The 17,543-nt window shown below is 38.7% G+C and overlaps 1 protein-coding gene across 1 annotated transcript in view; it reads right to left on the bottom strand.

Moving 5' to 3' along the window:
- The window catches only part of LOC126457745 (protein FAM98A), a 59,808-nt gene that overhangs the window by 34,447 nt on the left and 7,818 nt on the right, over window positions 1-17,543 (bottom strand). Inside the window, exon 4 of the mRNA XM_050094292.1 lies at window positions 3,678-3,788. Within this exon, the coding sequence (XP_049950249.1) occupies window positions 3,678-3,788 (111 nt within the window). The remainder of the gene's footprint in view (window positions 1-3,677; window positions 3,789-17,543) is intronic.

The following is a 17,543-nucleotide window of genomic DNA, read 5'->3' on the forward strand; positions in this document are numbered from 1 at the left end:
AATCACTATGCCAAAGAGTGTGTAACAGTACTCCACACAGACTTCAAAGATGAATTAATGGAGATGGAAAACACTTTGAACATATAAAATAATTGTAAGTATTGTTTGTATTTGTAATGAAACCTAAATTAAATCTTGTTTAAATCAGTTCTCTGTGTCCAGCGACTTTTGTGCCACCACATATACACCAATTCATATAGCCAGCAAACTTGTGAGCATGTGACAAGGCCACAGTATTCTTTCCCCCTCATCCTCTAGTCTCATCCCATTCCGCACATGGTGTACCAGACAGAAACATGATTGGAGAGCACAAACTAATGGAGCACTGTTTAGTCATGCCTTATCTGCAGCAACAGGTCGTAGTGAAGGTACACATTGAAATATATTTGTTAAGCGGTGAATTTTACAACGAAATTCCAATGGCTCCCTCAAGTTTGCACAAGGCATCATAATATGTTATATTGATGTGACTTACCAAACAAAAGTGCTGGCATGTAGATAGACACACAAACAAACACAAACATACACACAAAATTCAAACTTTCACAACCAACGGTTGCTTTGTCAGGAAAGAGGGAAGGAGAGGGAAAGACGAAAGGATGTGGGTTTTAAGGGAGAGGGTAAGGAGTCATTCCAATCCCGGGAATGAAAAGACTTACCTTAGGGGGAAAAAAGGACAGGTGTATGCGCGCGCGCGCCACACACACACACACACACACACACACACACACACACACACACACACACACAGACACAAGCAGACATTTGTTAAGTCTTTCCGCTCCCGGGATTGGAATGACTCCTTACCCTCTCCCTTAAAACCCACATCCTTTCATCTTTCCCTCTCCTTCCCTCTTTCCTGACGAAGCACTCGTTGGTTGCGAAAGCTTGAATTTTGTGTGTATGTTTGTGTTTGTTTGTGTGTCTATCGACATGCCAGCGCTTTCGTTTGGTAAGTCACATCACTTTGTTTTTAGATATATTTTTCCCTCGTGGAATGTTTCCCTCTGTTATATTAATATGTTATATTGTATTTCACAATTTTGTCTATGCCTGAATAGAGTGAAGCCTGATAGTATGTTTCAATGCAAAAATTTGCAAGTTACAGTTGGTTGGTTGGATGAAAAGAGGAGGAAAGGGACCGAACTACAAGGTCATCAGTCCCTTGTTCCAAATAAAACAATGCCACAGGTGTGAGAATAAAACAAAAGAGACTGACAACTCAAAATGGAATGAAAGGAAAAATCGCAAGAACGATGAAGGGCAGAAAACTTGTAAATGGACAAAAGGGGACAAGAAAACCACAGAAACACAAGACACGGGATGAAGAGATTAAAACAACAAAGCAGGTTACCATGGCTGGCTGACCATGAAAATAAAAATGGAGAAGCCAGCCACTCTGCAACACATTAAAACCTCCACCCTAGAAGGTGGATTACTTTATCAGTATACTTAGCTGCAAATGGAACTATTACTGAATTTAACTCTTACAGATTTTATAGAGCAAGGAAAGTAATCTGTATCTTATTTTGGTAACTTAGCACAAAAAGAATTACAGTTGAATGTATGTCGTATACATGCATGATAAATTCCTGGTTAAGAATAATAATTTCTGTTCACAAGTATTTACCTACAATTTCCCCCAATGTTGTAACAAAGTGTGAAACATTTTTTACCATATATTCTAGATGGTTCAGTCTGAACTTCAGTATTTTGTTGTGGGACAACCTCGTGGTACTAGCTTACAATAAACAGTGATGAAACTAATTGTCTAATAAGGGTCACTGCTTTTTCATACATTATTAGAAAACATGAGGACTTTGCTACTGACGATCAACACTGGATAGTAAACAGAGACATTGACTAATAAGCTACTCCACAGTTACAGAAACTAAGATCAGTGAGCTGTGTGTCAAAAAGACAAACAACATGCGGTGGAAAGAAAATTTCTGAGTTGTAATTTCCTGCTATGCCTTGCTCTTTTCTGGAACTGTATAAGACTTATTTTCAAACAATAAATAACTATTCTATTAAGAAGTTTAATTCATGAAATTTAAAATGATGTTAAGTCTCATTAAGTCTGAGATTCTCTCAGAATGATAACATTAAGCATGTTGTTGTTGTCTTCAGTCCTGAGACTGGTTTGATGCAACTCTCCATGTTACTCTATCCTGTGCAAGCTTCTTCATCTCCCAGTACTTACTGCAACCTACATCCTTTTGAATCTGCTTAGTGTATTCATCTCTTGGTCTCCCTCTACGATTTTAACCCTCCATACTACCCTCAAATGCTAAATTTGTGATCCCTTGATGCCTCAGAACATATCCTACCAATCGGTCCCTTCTTCTTGTCAAGTTGTGCCACAAACTCCTCTTCTCCCCAATTCTACTCAATACCTCCTCATTAGTTATGTGATCTACCCATCTAATCTTCAGCATTCTTCTGTAGCACCATATTTCAAAAGCTTCTATTCTCTTCTTGTCCAAACTATTTATCATCCCTGTTTCACTTCCACACATGGCTACACTCCATACAAATACTTTCAGAAACGACTTCCTGACACTTAAATCTATACTCGATGTTAAATTTCTCTTCTTCAGAAACGCTTTCCTTGCCATTGCCAGTCTACATTTTATATCCTCTCTACTTCGACCATCAATAAATAACTATTCTACTAAGAAGTTTTATTCATGAAATTTAAAATGATGTTGTTGAGTCTCATTAAGTCTGAGATTCTCTCAGAATGATAACATTAAGCATACATTGGTGATTGGAAACAACATGTATTAATGGATGCATTCTGTAAGCAAACTAATTAATCTCAATCTAGGCTTTGGTAGCTCATTGGCAACCATCAACCTCTTCTACTACTTACTTTCCATTGCAAGATTTATACATAAGACTGGAGATATGCTAATCTCTTCGCCCCCCCCACCCCCACCCCCCGCCAAAAAATAAAAAAACTTGGTCATGCAGGCATTAATATCCCTGATTTATATGACCACTTGTGTAGGGGGTATTAATATCATTTCCATTGATCTAATTCAATTTTTATTTTGTTTAGGCCTATATTAAATGCGTGGCTTGGTAGATCAAAGGGTGCCAGGCTACAAATCTATGCACTTGGGATTCAATCCCTGGTTGGCACAACAATCCCCCCCCCCCCCCCCCCCCCCCCCGCCAGTTTTCACTTCCTCCACCTCTGGCAATGACGTGTATAGTGAAAACAGACAAGGCACTTTGTGGTTCAAAGTCCACTGAACTGTAGTTTCCCCTGCAACTGGCTGATTAATCATGATTGGAGCTAAGTAATGGTATACCTCTTCCAATTGAATCACAGCTAGCAAATCAACTTTCTGTTTTTCACTTTGCCTGGTAACAGTAACAGATGAAGTAACATTTTCACCAGGTTAAATCCCTTTCAGTTTAATGGAGAATTGAACAGCTGAAAACTGACTGGTGAAACAGTAATAATGATAGCTGGTCACTGCACAAAATCATCATATTTAACTAATGGAAAACTGACATAGGGTGTATTAATACCAACTGAACAATACTGACATGCCTGTCATAACTGTTCAAAAACTAACTGATATACAACCATCTTGCAACATCCACTCAAGTAACGTGCAGACAAAAATTATGTAAGAACTAAAGGTTCCATTTCAAAGAAATACCTTTGTTTCAACTTTTCCAAATAAAAGGGCTGGAGTAATATTTGCTGGAGGTTTTGGAAATTTTAATGCTATCAGCATGTTTTTCAGGTCACTTGCAGTGGAACTTTCACTCTGAAACAAAAAGTATTTGGTTCATTAATCCATTGGTCATGTATGCAACAACTTTTTACAGCAACCATGTTTCACCATATAAAAGTACATGCAAGCAACTTTCTTACAAGTACATAGATTAATTAATTAATTCATACACTCTCTCACATACCCATTATTTTCTATGGCTCCCTTCTTCAGGGACGGGAATAAGTCAAAGTATACATGACTGACTAAATCATATGTTAAAACTGTGTGTGTGTGTGTGTGTGTGTGTGTGTGTGTGTGTGTGTGTGTGTGTGTGTGTGCGCGCGCGCGCGTGCCTGTTTTATATTAGTCATGTTTAACATAGTAAAATAGGAGGAATGACTGTGTAGGAAAACCTGCTCCATCCTCAGTTACATTAAATTGCTGAGGTTTATTTCCTATTGCTTGCTTTCTAATACCATCATTAATCACAGTAGTTACCTATCCATGACAAGAATTGACAAGGAAAGATCCCAACAAGACCTCACATTTTGAGGAGAAGAAAGTAACACTTGCAAGGTATTAGCCATAGAAATCGATATTGCATGAAAATTTAGGCCTTAACTCTGATAGTACACAGTTATGACTTCTGAAAGGACTGCTTTTAAGCATGCCCACGCATTGGTTGACATTCGTTCCACTCCACTGCACCCACTTAATATTGAAGCTTGAAGTACTGTACAGCGGATTGAGTGAGAGGTATATGAAATATGTTTTAACATTTGTTGTATGTCTTGTGTATTGCATCCAAGCACATGGTTTCTAAGTGTAGCTGTTTCCAGAGATCTCTCTGCACTGAATGTTTGTTAGAATCTACAAATGCAGTGTAAGTGAATTAAATGAACAAGTGTCACTCAAGATGTGGCGTCGAAGTATTACTAACATCACTGTTGTATATTATTTTCATTGGATTTTAAAGCTGGTGCTTTTGAAATGAAGCACATTTGAAGGAGATGTGCTATTCTTCAACATGATCATACATCCAAAATCATTAACTTTGTTTCATAATAATTCTTCAGTTGGTTAAGTTTATTCATTTTGATTTTGAGGCATATATTTGAGGTCTGATTAAAAAGTAACAGAAATTATTGTTTTTCTTAAAAAATCTTTATTAATCAACATCAACTTTTTCCCCTTCAAAGTAACACCGCTCAGATATAAAACACTTTTGTCAGCACTTTTTCCAATCTTGGAAGCCTTTCTCGAACCAAATTTTTGTTATGGTGTTCATCTTCGGCAATTCTGTTTTTATCTCATCAATGGTGGCAAAACGACGTTCTTTTGTGGTTCTCTTCAGCATTGGGAATAGAAAGAAGTTGCAGGGCACCATGCCTGGTGAAAATGGTGGCGAGGGGAACATAATGGTTTTGTTTGTTGCCAAAAAATCACGAACAAGCACTGAGGTTAAGCTGGAGCACAATCGTGATGCAATTTCCATGAGTAGTTTTGCCGCAAGTTTGGTTGTTTTCTTATAATAGCTTCATGTAAATGGTGCATAGCTTCCAGGTTGTATTCCTTATTGATTACACATCCATAAGGTGGGAACTCATGGTGTGCTATCCCATTGCAATCACAGAAAACAGCGATAAGAACCTTCACATGTGATCGAACTTTTTGAATTCCTTTTTGTCTTGGCTCTCCAGGCAGTTTCCACTGGGATGATTGGGGATTGGTTTCGACGTCATACCTGTATACCCATGTTTCATCACCTGTTATAATCTTCTTTAGAAATTATCAATCACTGTCAACCTCATGCAGAAATTCCTGAGTGATTTCTACACAATATCGTTTTTGGTCAAAATTCAACAATTTAGGAACAAACTTTTCTGTTACATGTTTCATGCCCAAAAAGCAGAAAAATTTGATTGGCACAAGTCAAAGGATATGCTGACATCATCAGCAACTTCTCTGGTGGTGATTTTCTGGAAATATTTTTACTTCTTCCACATTGTCTTTAGTAAATGATGTGCTAGGGTGTCCAGGGCGGTCGTCCTCTTCTTGACCCTCTTTGAAAAGTCTGCACCACTTATTAACTCTTGTCTTACTCACAATAGATTCAGCAAACGCCACAGTCAACATTTTGAATGTGGTGCTGCACTTATTCCACATTTCAAGTAAAATTTAATACAGATTCTTTGATCCTTCTTTTCCTAAACTAAAAATTCACTGAGCACTCAAAACACAAATAACCTTTTTGATTGTCAGCAATAAACCAAACATTTAAAACAGCTGTAAATGCAAACAGTCATCAGAAACATGTGTACCAATAAGATAGAAAAAAAATTAAATCTGACATATAAAACCTGCAAAATTAAAAACAATTCCTGTTTCTTTTCAATTACATCCCATATAGCTGCAGAATATCAATATGAGAATGTTATTAAAATATTGAGGTTGGAATAATTTTCACATGGGATAGATTGCTGGAGCAGAGAACTCTTTTTCTTCCTTAAAATCTTAGTATAAGTTGGTGATGTTTCCGTGTGAGAGCTGTTTACAACTAACAATGTAGCTAAAAGCAAATTTCAACCCTTTAATCTAGGTAAAGAGAATTTGAAGCTAAGTGACAAATATGGTATGATTTTAATTTTCTTCGGTTTGATTTTTATTTTTGCATAAACCCTATTGTCCTCTGAAACCTAGATAAGGAAGGAAAGAACAACCAAAAGACGTAAGACTGATTAGGGTTTAACGTCCTGCCAATGACTAGGTCATTATAGAGGAAGTTCAGACTTGGATTGGGTGAGGATGAACCTTCTTAGAATTTAGGTAAACCAATGAAATCCTAAATCCAGTTGGCCAGTTAGGGATTTGAACCACTGTTGTTCTGAATACGAGTCCAGTGTCTTACCTCTATGCCTCCTCACTCATAATGGAGTGATCAGACTTGTCATTTCAAAATTTGCTGTGATTTTTTTTCCATTTGTAGTTGCCACATACTAAATTTCAGTGCTGATATAAACTGGGAGTTACCTAAAAAATGTCACAACAGAGTAATTCAATGCCAGTTCAATACAGAAAACTAACATTTTCAACCTGACTATCCTGGATTTCTTCCAAATTCGGTGTATTCAATAATCAGATAAAAGACAAAAACTTTGCAGAGGTATATGACAACTGCGAATAAAGTTATTGTCCAGCTCTGTTCGGAACTTTTGTGAATTGTGCACATGTGTCTCAATACAAATGACTACAATTTGTGTGTCTAATCCAGATACAGAAATGAAACTTATATCACTGAAAAGCTAATGAGTTGAGCTTTATATAGAAACGTGGCATGGTAGGTTTCTAAGGATTTTCATATGCAAGGTCAATCATTGACATTTGGTCTTGAATAACTCGAAACAACCCACCTTCAATTTCCCAAAAAATTTTATTGTATTCCTCAAGGGTGGCACTATAAAAATAGTAAATATCTAGATGGCACACCACAGTCACCATGCCCAAAAATTTATTTTGTCTATATCACTACCATTTCAAAAATTGGTAATTAGCTCATAAGTATGAACCAAATTATTGAGAAGTATGAATTGTAAGTAATGTTGTATAAAAATAGGGTTTATTTCACTGCAATGTATTATAAACCATCTACAGTGCAGCTTCCATGAAGACTCAATAAAAAGTGGCTACAAAACATCACACGTTAAATGGTTAATGTTCGCTATATCTGTTGCAAGGTGATTAAGTATCTTTCCAGTTGGTGCCATTGTATCGAATCTTGTGATAATGTCATATCTAATGATAACACAAATGTCTGGTTTAGTGCGTAACACAAATGATGGTGACGGTCCTTGCAGATGGAGATGCTGGCCTGTCCATTTGTTCCTTTGTAAGACATGTGCAACCCACCAATGATTGTCATACATACAGGCAACAAATCCATGCATGACTGTTAAATGCCTTTTGTTACCATAGTAATCACTGGCTCAGCTCTACTCATTAACGAAATAGAATATGCCCTCCTTCACTATACATTCGTTGACATTATTATGGCTTATGGGTACCTGGAATTGCCCATCTATGGTTGGAATTTTGGTTCAGCTTGCTAATTGTAAACCTGACTGGCTGTTTGGTACTATTAGACACTGGATCAGACAAATAGCTCGCTGTGGGCACTGTACAACCTGATATTACAGTGTCGCTAGCTGTAGAAATAGGAGCTGGTCTTACACTGTAGCTTTTAAGCCCAAATTGAAGCACTACATAACCATGAAGCCATTTTACAAGTATCAGCAGTAGCTATATGAAACACCAAATAGTCAATAAATAATTAAAACTGAAGGTAAATATACGAGAACATAGGATGACAATGTGTACAACGATTTCTTTAGACTTTTCATCGAAAGTTTATTCACAATAACAACACAATTGTATGTGAATGGTGGCCTCACATCAAAATAAGTTAACTGAATTTAAAGTAGCAAAGTAAAATGTAATTACATTGTGCAAGCAGAGCATTTAGAGACAATAACAACTTCACAAAAGACCCGTAACTCTGCTCAGCATGCTTATTTAAAACCTTCGTCACTTGACTACAATTTTAATCAATACATTGTCTTATAACATGACCACCTTTCAAGAAAGCTGTACTTAACCTTTACATACACACATTTTACAATACACGATAAATATTCACGGTCAGTTTGAGACTCTATAAAAAAATATATAAATCCAGATTTTATACTAATAAAACATTAAGGTATTTACTCGCCACACCTGCCATTGAAACCCAACCAGTCAAAACACCAACTTTTACATACTAAGGCAGTGCAGTTTGATGCTAGTCAAAACAGTTTTAAATACAATGTAATGTCAAACTATAGTTGAATAACATAGAAATCAATGGAGTCAAACTGAGATTTCCGTACTAGTTTTAATTAAGTGTGTTTATGTGGATTAATCTTATTTGAGGCACATTTCTGCATATTATTAAATAAATTGTTTATAAATATTTACTAACTTGTTTGGCAATAAACACAACTTGTTATCTTCATTGCTGGTATCAAGAGCTTTTAAACAGTGCCTCATTCAAGTACTTTGCATGACTGTAACCATTTTTATGACTTTTGCAATGAGCTTGTCTCACCACAACAAATCATAAGGTGTCTACTTTTCTCATAGCACATCTGTAGGACATGTTAAAATATTTTCAGTAAATATTACAACGTGGTTCACGGTGTGGGTTCCTGTAGTCATGTCCTAGTTCATGAACCACGGGCGACGTATGAGTGGCCAAGTAAGTGGTCCCGACAGTCGGGATACCAGTTACTTTGGAATAAGGCTGGGCATTTCGGACATATTCCGAGTCGTGGTCACCTTTGTGCTCATACGGCAAACACTATCAAATCCACCGGTTAGTGCCTCAGCTGTTAGGGGTAAAACCCAATGGGACTCGGGGCAAGTAAGGCTAGCAACCTGCTTCCCTGGTACTTTAAATATGATGCTGGCAATAATCAGAGCAAAATGCCTCAGACCTTTGGAGGTGACGGAGTCCCACCTCTAACTGACAAACCAGGGACTCCTAAGATACGACTTGGCAAACAAACGGTAATGAGATGGGGAGCTATTAATATCAATGGGGGCTACTCTGGGAAGAAGGTAGAGCTGGCAGAGGCTGCAGGTAAGATGGGGCTGGACGTTTTAGCTGTTAGTGACATTCGGGTAAGGGGTGAGAAAGAAGAGGAAGTAGGAGAATACAAGGTCTACCTGTCAGGAGTCAAAGCAGGAATAGCACAATGGGGTGTAGGGCTTTACATCAGGAAAGAAATGGAACCCAGCGAAGTTGCAATAAGGTATGTAAACGAACGACTGATGTGGATAGATTTGACAGTGTCTAGCAAGAAAATTAGGATTGTGTCAGTATATTCGCATTGTGAAGGGACAGATCAAGATAAGATGGATAGTTTTTATGAGGCACTCAGTGATGTAGTTGTTAGAGTAAAGGACAAGGACAGTGTTCTGCTCATGGGTGATTTTAATGCCAGGATTGGAAATCGAACAGAAGGGTATGAAAAGGTTATGGGTAAATTTGGAGAGGATATGGAGGCCAACAGGAACAGGAAACAACTCTTGGATTTCTGTGCCAGTATGGGCTTAGTAATCACAAACTCCTTTTTTAAACATAAGAACATTCACTGGTATACTTGGGAAGGCAGGGGAACCAGATCTGTCATTGACTATATAATGACAGATCAGGAATTCAGGAAGGCTGTTAGGGACACACGTGTATTCAGGGGATTCTTTGATGACACTGATCATTATTTAATCTGCAGTGAAATTGGGATTGTGAGGCCGAAAGTGCAGGAGGCCAGGTCCATATGTAGGAGGATAAGAGTGTAGAAACTTCAGAATAAGGAAATCAGGCACAAGTACATAACAGCGATCTCAGAAAGGTACCAGTTAGTTGAATGTAGTCAATTACAGTCATTGGAAAAGGAATGGACAAGGTACAGGGACACAGTACTAGAAGTGGCTAAAGAATGTCTTGGAACAGTAGTGCGTAAAAGTAGGATGAAGCAAACAGCTTGGCGGAATGACACAGTCAAGGCAGCCTGTAAAAGGAAAAAGAAGGCGTATCAAAAATGGCTACATACTAGAACTCAGGTAGACAGAGAAAGTTATGTTGAAGAAAGAAACAAAGCCAAACAGATAATTGCAGCATCCAAGAAGAAATCTTGGGAAGACTTTGGAAACAGGTTGGAGACTATGGGTCAAGCTGCTGGAAAACCATTCTGGAGTGTAATTAGCAATCTTCGAAAGGGAGGTAAGAAGGAAATGACAAGTATTTTGGACAGGTCAGGAAAACTGCTGGCGAATCCTGTGGATGCCTTGGGCAGATGGAGGGAATATTTTGAAGAGTTGCTCAATGTAGGTGAAAATACAATCAGTAATGTTTCAGATTTCGAGGTAGAATGGGATAGGAATGATGATGGAAATAGGATCACATTTGAGGAAGTGGAGAAAATGGTGAATAGGTTGCAGTGGAATAAAGCAGCTGGGGTGGATGAAATTAAGTCGGAACTCATCAAATACAGTGGAATGTCAGGTCTTAAATGGCTACACAGAATAATTGAATTGGCCTGGGAGTCGGGACAGGTTCCATCAGACTGGACAAAAGCAGTAATCACACCAATCTTTAAACATGGAAACAGAAAAGATTGTAACAACTACAGAGGTATCTCTTTAATCAGCGTTGTGGGTAAAATCTTCTCAGGTATTGTTGAAAGGAAAGTGCGAGTATTAGTTGAAGACCAATTGGTTGAAAATCAGTGTGGGTTTAGGCCTCTTATAGGTTGTCAAGACCAGATCTTTAGCTTACAGCAAATAATGGAGAAGTTTTATGAGTGGAACAGGGAATTGTATCTACACTTTATAGATCTAGAAAAGGCATATGACCGGGTTCCTAGGAGGAAGTTATTGTCTGTTCTACGAGATTACGGAATAGGAGGCAAACTTTTGCAAGCAATTAAAGGTCTTTACATGGATAGTCAGGCAGCAGTTAGAGTTGACGGTAAATTGAGTTCATGGTTCAGAGTAGTTTCAGGGGTAAGACAAGGCTGCAACCTGTCTCCACTGTTGTTCATATTATTAATGGATCATATGTTGAAAACAATAGACTGGCTGGGTGAGATTAAGATATGTGAAAACAAAATAAGCAGTCTCGCATATGCGGATGACTTAGTTGTGATGGCAGATTCGATTGAAAGCTTGCAAAGTAATATTTCAGAGCTAGATCAGAAGTGTAAGGATTATGGTATGAAGATTAGCATCTCCAAAACGAAAGTAATGTCAGTGGGAAAGAGATATAAACGAATTGAGTGCCAAATAGGAGGAACAAAGTTAGAACAAGTGGATGGTTTCAAGTACTTAGGATGCATATTCTCACAGGATGGCAACATAGTGAAAGAACTGGAAGCGAGATGTAGCAAAGCTAATGCAGTGAGCGCTCAGCTACGATCTACTCTCTTCTGCAAGAAGGAAGTCAGTACCAAGACTAAGTTATCTGTGCACTGTTCAATCTTTCGAGCAACTTTGTTGTATGGGAGCGAAAGCTGGGTGGATTCAGGGTTACCTTATCAATAAGGTTGAGGTTACGGATATGAAAGTAGCTAGGATGATTGCAGGTACTAGTAGATGGGAACAATGGCAGGAGGGTGTCCACAATGAGGAAATCAAAGAAAAACTGGGAATGAACTCTATAGATGTAGAAGTCAGGGCGAACAGGCTTAGATGGTGGGGTCATGTTACACGCATGGGAGAAGCAAGGTTACCCAAGAGACTCATGGGTTCAGCAGCAGAGGGTAGGAGGAGTCGGGGCAGACCAAGGAGAAGGTACCTGGATTCGGTTAAGAATGATTTTGAAGTAATAGGTTTAACATCAGAAGAGGCACCAATGTTAGCACTGAATAGGGGATCATGGAGGAATTTCATAAGGGGGCTATGCTCCAGACTGAACGCTGAAAGGCATAATCAGTCTTAAATGATGATGATGATGAAATATCACAATTCACTGGGGCCATCTTAACTCACTCAGTGGGCACACCACCTAAGTTCCATCAAAAAGATGGTTCTGAGCACTATGGGACTCAACTTCTAAGGTCATCAGTCCCCTAGAACTTAGAACTACTTAAACCTAACTAACCTAAGGACAGCACACACATCCATGCCCGAGGCAGGATTCGAACCTGCGACCGTAGCGGTCATGCGGTTCCAGACTGTAGTGCCTAGAACCGCTCAGCCACCTCGGCCAGCTAAGTTCCATCACTACTGGGATTTCCCACTGCTGGCTTGCTGCTACTGCCACCACCACCCACCCTGCACTTAAGGCTTGCTGCAACCACCCGGCCACTCTGCCCAAGCCATGCCTGACTCATATTGTACAATCGCATCATGGCACCTTGCCAGTCACAGACAGCCGCAACTTAATGGGCTAGCTGCTTGGAATGTTGCACAATGTCGTCGTCTTCATGGGAAGCTGATGTATGGAGGAAAACACTGAAGCAGTATTTTCTCTGCATCGCTAAAACAATTGTCATGGTGTCAACATATGCTTTTCCTGATGTCACTTGAGGCTGGTTAGTGCCGCTAATCTCTTTACAGTCCCTGCATCCCAATAATGAAGTCCTTAACAATGTGCTGTAGCAAATAAATGGCATTCTGTGTAACATCGAAATCTTCCTGGTGGTGAGACAATTCACTAAATTCTTTTTGTTTTTGTATTTGACAACACATCCGTCTGAACAGCAATATATGTGCTTTGGAGTTGGAAAGTGTCATTTTAAGAAACTGATGAAATCATGCTGGAAAGAACACACAGAGTTAAGTAAGTGTGTGCCCCCCCCCCCCCAAAACACACACACACACACACACACACACACACACACACACACACACACACACACACACACACACACAAAATGTGTGTGAAGATTATGTGATTTTCAAAAATGTTGGTCTAAGTTTTGGACACACATTTAAGTAGTGTAGGAACAGTTAGAACCAACAAACACTAGACACTGCAAGTTGTGGATTCATTTACGTTGATAAAACTGAATACAGTTACATTTGTACAGAGTCTTTAAATGATAGTACCCCATTTAATGAACTGATAACCTTGAAAGAAATGCCAATAACCTTACCGGACAAGGAAAAAGCAGTGGTGTACTGAACAAAAGGTAAGAGCAGTACAAAACACCAACATCAGAGCACTGTTCAAAAGGAATTTTACTTTGTTTGTTCTGAATGCGAACTGTAAAGATGGAAAAATGAAGTTGCAGTTGTAAGACCAATTAGAAATTATGATAACATTAAATGTGTGCCTTAATTTTTTTTTCTGACAGTAGATTAAAGTCATTTGGTGTCAGTGATAGCATCTTGTGTGGCTGGGCTTTACTAACAAAAGATGCGAAGAAGAATTAACAGCTTGTCAGAGTTGGATTAAAAGCTTCAAAAAATTAGCATTAAACTTCACAAGAAAAATAACTTTTTTCAAGAAAATGAAGTGATTCAAGCTGAAATGATTGAAGCTCTTAAGGACAAATGAAGGCACAAATTTGCTAGTTTTAGTGAATTTCGCATTTACAATGCAGAACACCAAGTTTTGAAAACGAAATGTGCACTAAAATGACACGGCCATTCAAAATGGAAATGGATACAGAACCATGAGCACTCCACTCCTGCATTATCAGCTTTATACACAATAACCACTCTGGACGGTTTACTGTTACCTATGGTATACGTTTGTATTCAAGAATCGAATTTTGTAAGAAGATCAATCTTCTTCACCAGGCTATTCCAATGTTGCCCCCCTGGGGCAACAGTGGCCGTGCCCACCTCTCACTGTGCTCACTGACAGGCACAATAGTGTAGGCTATCAACGAGGAAACCATATTGCACGCATTCTGCACATGCACAAGTTGCCTGACCACACCGGCCATTTGCCACAAATCCACAATAGTACCCATATCTGCCCGGCTGCCTGTCAGTGGGCACAAAAGTTGGGACAGCTCATTCTATACAGATAATCTTGAGGTAGCTACATCACAGTCTGGAAAATATGGGAAATGAAATGTTACATTTTCAGGTGTTATGCTTTGCTTCCATTTTGTGTTAGTAAACTGCTTCTTCTTCTGGATACTCCATCTGGCCAAAAATATTCTGAACAGCCGCATTTCAAGCTCACCATGGCAAATAAGTAGTAGAGATACTACAGATTCCAAATAATACAACAAAAGTAATTAAATTGTCAGACAGGTAAATTTTTCATAAGACAAAAGCATTCTGCAGGATAATTATTTTGATTTTGGATGGAACACTGCAGTTTCCATTCTACCACCATGACAACACTCAAGTGTCAAATTACCTAGTGCACTAACAGTTTTCTTGTGTTCTCCAAAATCTAATAATTTGATCAAATATATGTAGCACTTCTCAAAGTATGCTGAATAAGGCCGATTCATTCCTAATTCCTATTAAGTTGTGAGACTCGAGATTTTTGTTATAAAGACCAGTTTCTGGTCAAAGCTTTGGAATAACTGCCTTTCTAACCTCCTGGGATTCTAATCTGATGTGTATTTCTAGAGATATTTTTCAACAGTTTTTAACCCATTTTGATTTCTGTTCATTAGGTCACCACCTTTCACCCAACGAAAAATGTTAAATGTTTTCCCGGAGATTCTGAATGTGGTGCCCTATTTAAGATTTCAAAAGTTGAGCCCCTTTCCACCCCCTGGGAGTGGTACAGGAGCTCGAGTTTGGTGTCCTCAGAGATGAATAATTTTTCTTACAACATTTTTTTAAATATGATTTGTATTTTTGCCCAGATATTTCCAAAAAACAGTATTAAATGCTTCACCTTGTGTACAGTGACATTGAAAAAGCAGTACTACATTACTGATTCTTCCGTTTTCTGCATTTCAGTCAGCTGGCACACTTGACTTGGCGCATCTGCTGTTACCGTGGTAATAATGAAATTCCAATTCTGTACAATGAAAATGAAGTTGAAAGAATACAGCGATAAAAGAAGGAAAAAAAAATACTGAATTTCACGTAATTGTAAAAGAATGAAATATTGCATAGCTGAGGCACTGGAAATACTGAGGCTAAAGGCAATATTGCTGCAGTAAAGGTGTTCAATGCCAGAACTGTAGAAAAATGCCGCAGGGAGATCAGCACAGGATTGACGACTGATGCTGTAAATCACACTCAAGAATGAATCTCCACTTTCTTTCAAATGAGAGATGATTTCTTTCTTAGTGGAAAGATTTTCCTTTGAAACACTGTCCATTTCCGTCAAATGAAGTCTTGACTTGAGCTGCAGTAGAATGCGAAGAGATATGTTAACTAGCTGCAACAAATTTGCTGTAACTGTGCATAGTTTTTAATTAAGCAGCAAATTGACAGTGTGTGTTATGCAGTATTGTTTCTTCAATGCTGATAAAAAAAGGAGTTTAGAAGAAGTTGGAAATTATAGACCACTATAACTAATCTTCCTGTCTTCAAGAAAAAATACTTCTGGAGTCATAACACGAAAGCTCTAAGAACAATCACTGCTTCTATTAGATTCTTTCTCTTCAAAAGAACTGGAATCTTCAGCTACTGGTGGGGTAAATTCTGAACTCTTTTAGATGGATCATCAGTGGTCTTGTAGTGTAATGAAACAAAAACAATAAGTCCAAACTGGAATTGTTTTTATATTTTTATAGTATGGTAAACTGTTTCAAAGACATCAGCAGACCAGTAATTCCTCCACTGGTGACGTGGAGACGAAGTGCAGAGTTGTTGTTAACTGCAACAAGCACCCGTTGACAACTGCTCAAATGAGGTACTATCCTAGAACACATCACCTCTTCAAAACTTAAGGAAAGTGATGTCAGGAGTGAAACAGGTTTGTAGTTGTCGATATCACTCCTATCACCCTTTTTAAATAGGGGTTTAACAGCAGCATACTTCAATTTCTGTGGATAAATGCCCAGAGCTAACGATGCATTACATATTTCTGATAAGACAGGGCTTACTATTTGGGAAAAAAATGTTTAATAATCTGTTTGAAACAATGAAATCCAGATGTTTTTATTTTTTATCATGATGATTATTTTGGAAGCAAGACATTCAACATCACAGTCATCACCGTCCTGACGAAAACTCAGCATGTCATTCTTGTAGGGTTTGGTGGGAGAGACTCCTCACATGAAGAGTAGTTTTTATCCATTTATTTCCTACCCAGCACTTTAACGATGAGGACTGAGTCTACAAAATTTCAGAACCCGTGTAACACTGCTGTCAGTGTCAGCAAGGATGGCTGGCAGATTTCCAGCCAAACATAGCATTGCTCTGACATCAGCACACAAGACACACACAGCCAAAATATGCTGAACCAAAAGTAGCATACCACAAACTTCACACAATGGTCAATTCTCCTGTCAGAGGAGAAAACCGTGTCATACGCACATTAGCAAGGTTGGCACAGAGTCCATCACGCCTGTGTGGTCGAATTGGGTGATTACAGTTTGTTTTCCAACACCTCCAACCATTCAGTTTTCCACTGTTGCAAAGTTTGTCTGTCAGATTATGAGAGGACGGCATGCAAGGGGACAGCACACAGGCATGCAGTACCATCCCAAAATGCTTCGCTGGCTGCTTGTCAGCTATGTCATTTCCCTGTATAGATAAGTGTCCTGGTACCCAGCAAAGGACCACCTCCTTCCCATAGCTTTGGAGCCACAGTAAGTAGTCAAAGATGAGCCGAATCAACTGGTCTACCAGATACATTTTGTGGACCACTTGTAGTGCAATAAGCGAATCAGAACAGAAGAGATACCTTGGTCTATGATGCCTATGAATCCACTCCAGTGCCATCATAACACTATATAACTCAGCATTATGATTGTAAGTTATCCCGGAAAACCGCATCAGGGAGAACAGCTTAACAACTGAGGGCATTCTCTTGCTGGGATCCATCCGTATAAACAAACATAAAACTGTGGTAACAGCATGTACTTAAAAATGAAAACACAGTTGTAAATACATAATCTGCAGTCCAACTTTTCTTGTACTGTGTCAAACTCTCGTTTTTCAATACGCCAAGGTGTAAATTTGTTCCATCACTAGCCATCTATTCAGATGTCTGATATATTTAGATTCTCGATTCAATCAGTAGCACGTATTCCGAACGGGATGCTTGCATGGGGACAATTCCCGAACAGCTGCTCAAAGTTGGGGTGGATCACCACACTACAGGGTGATTCAAAA

This window comes from Schistocerca serialis, chromosome 2 (assembly GCF_023864345.2).
Source record: "Schistocerca serialis cubense isolate TAMUIC-IGC-003099 chromosome 2, iqSchSeri2.2, whole genome shotgun sequence".
Classification (NCBI taxonomy): Eukaryota; Metazoa; Arthropoda; class Insecta; order Orthoptera; family Acrididae; genus Schistocerca; species Schistocerca serialis.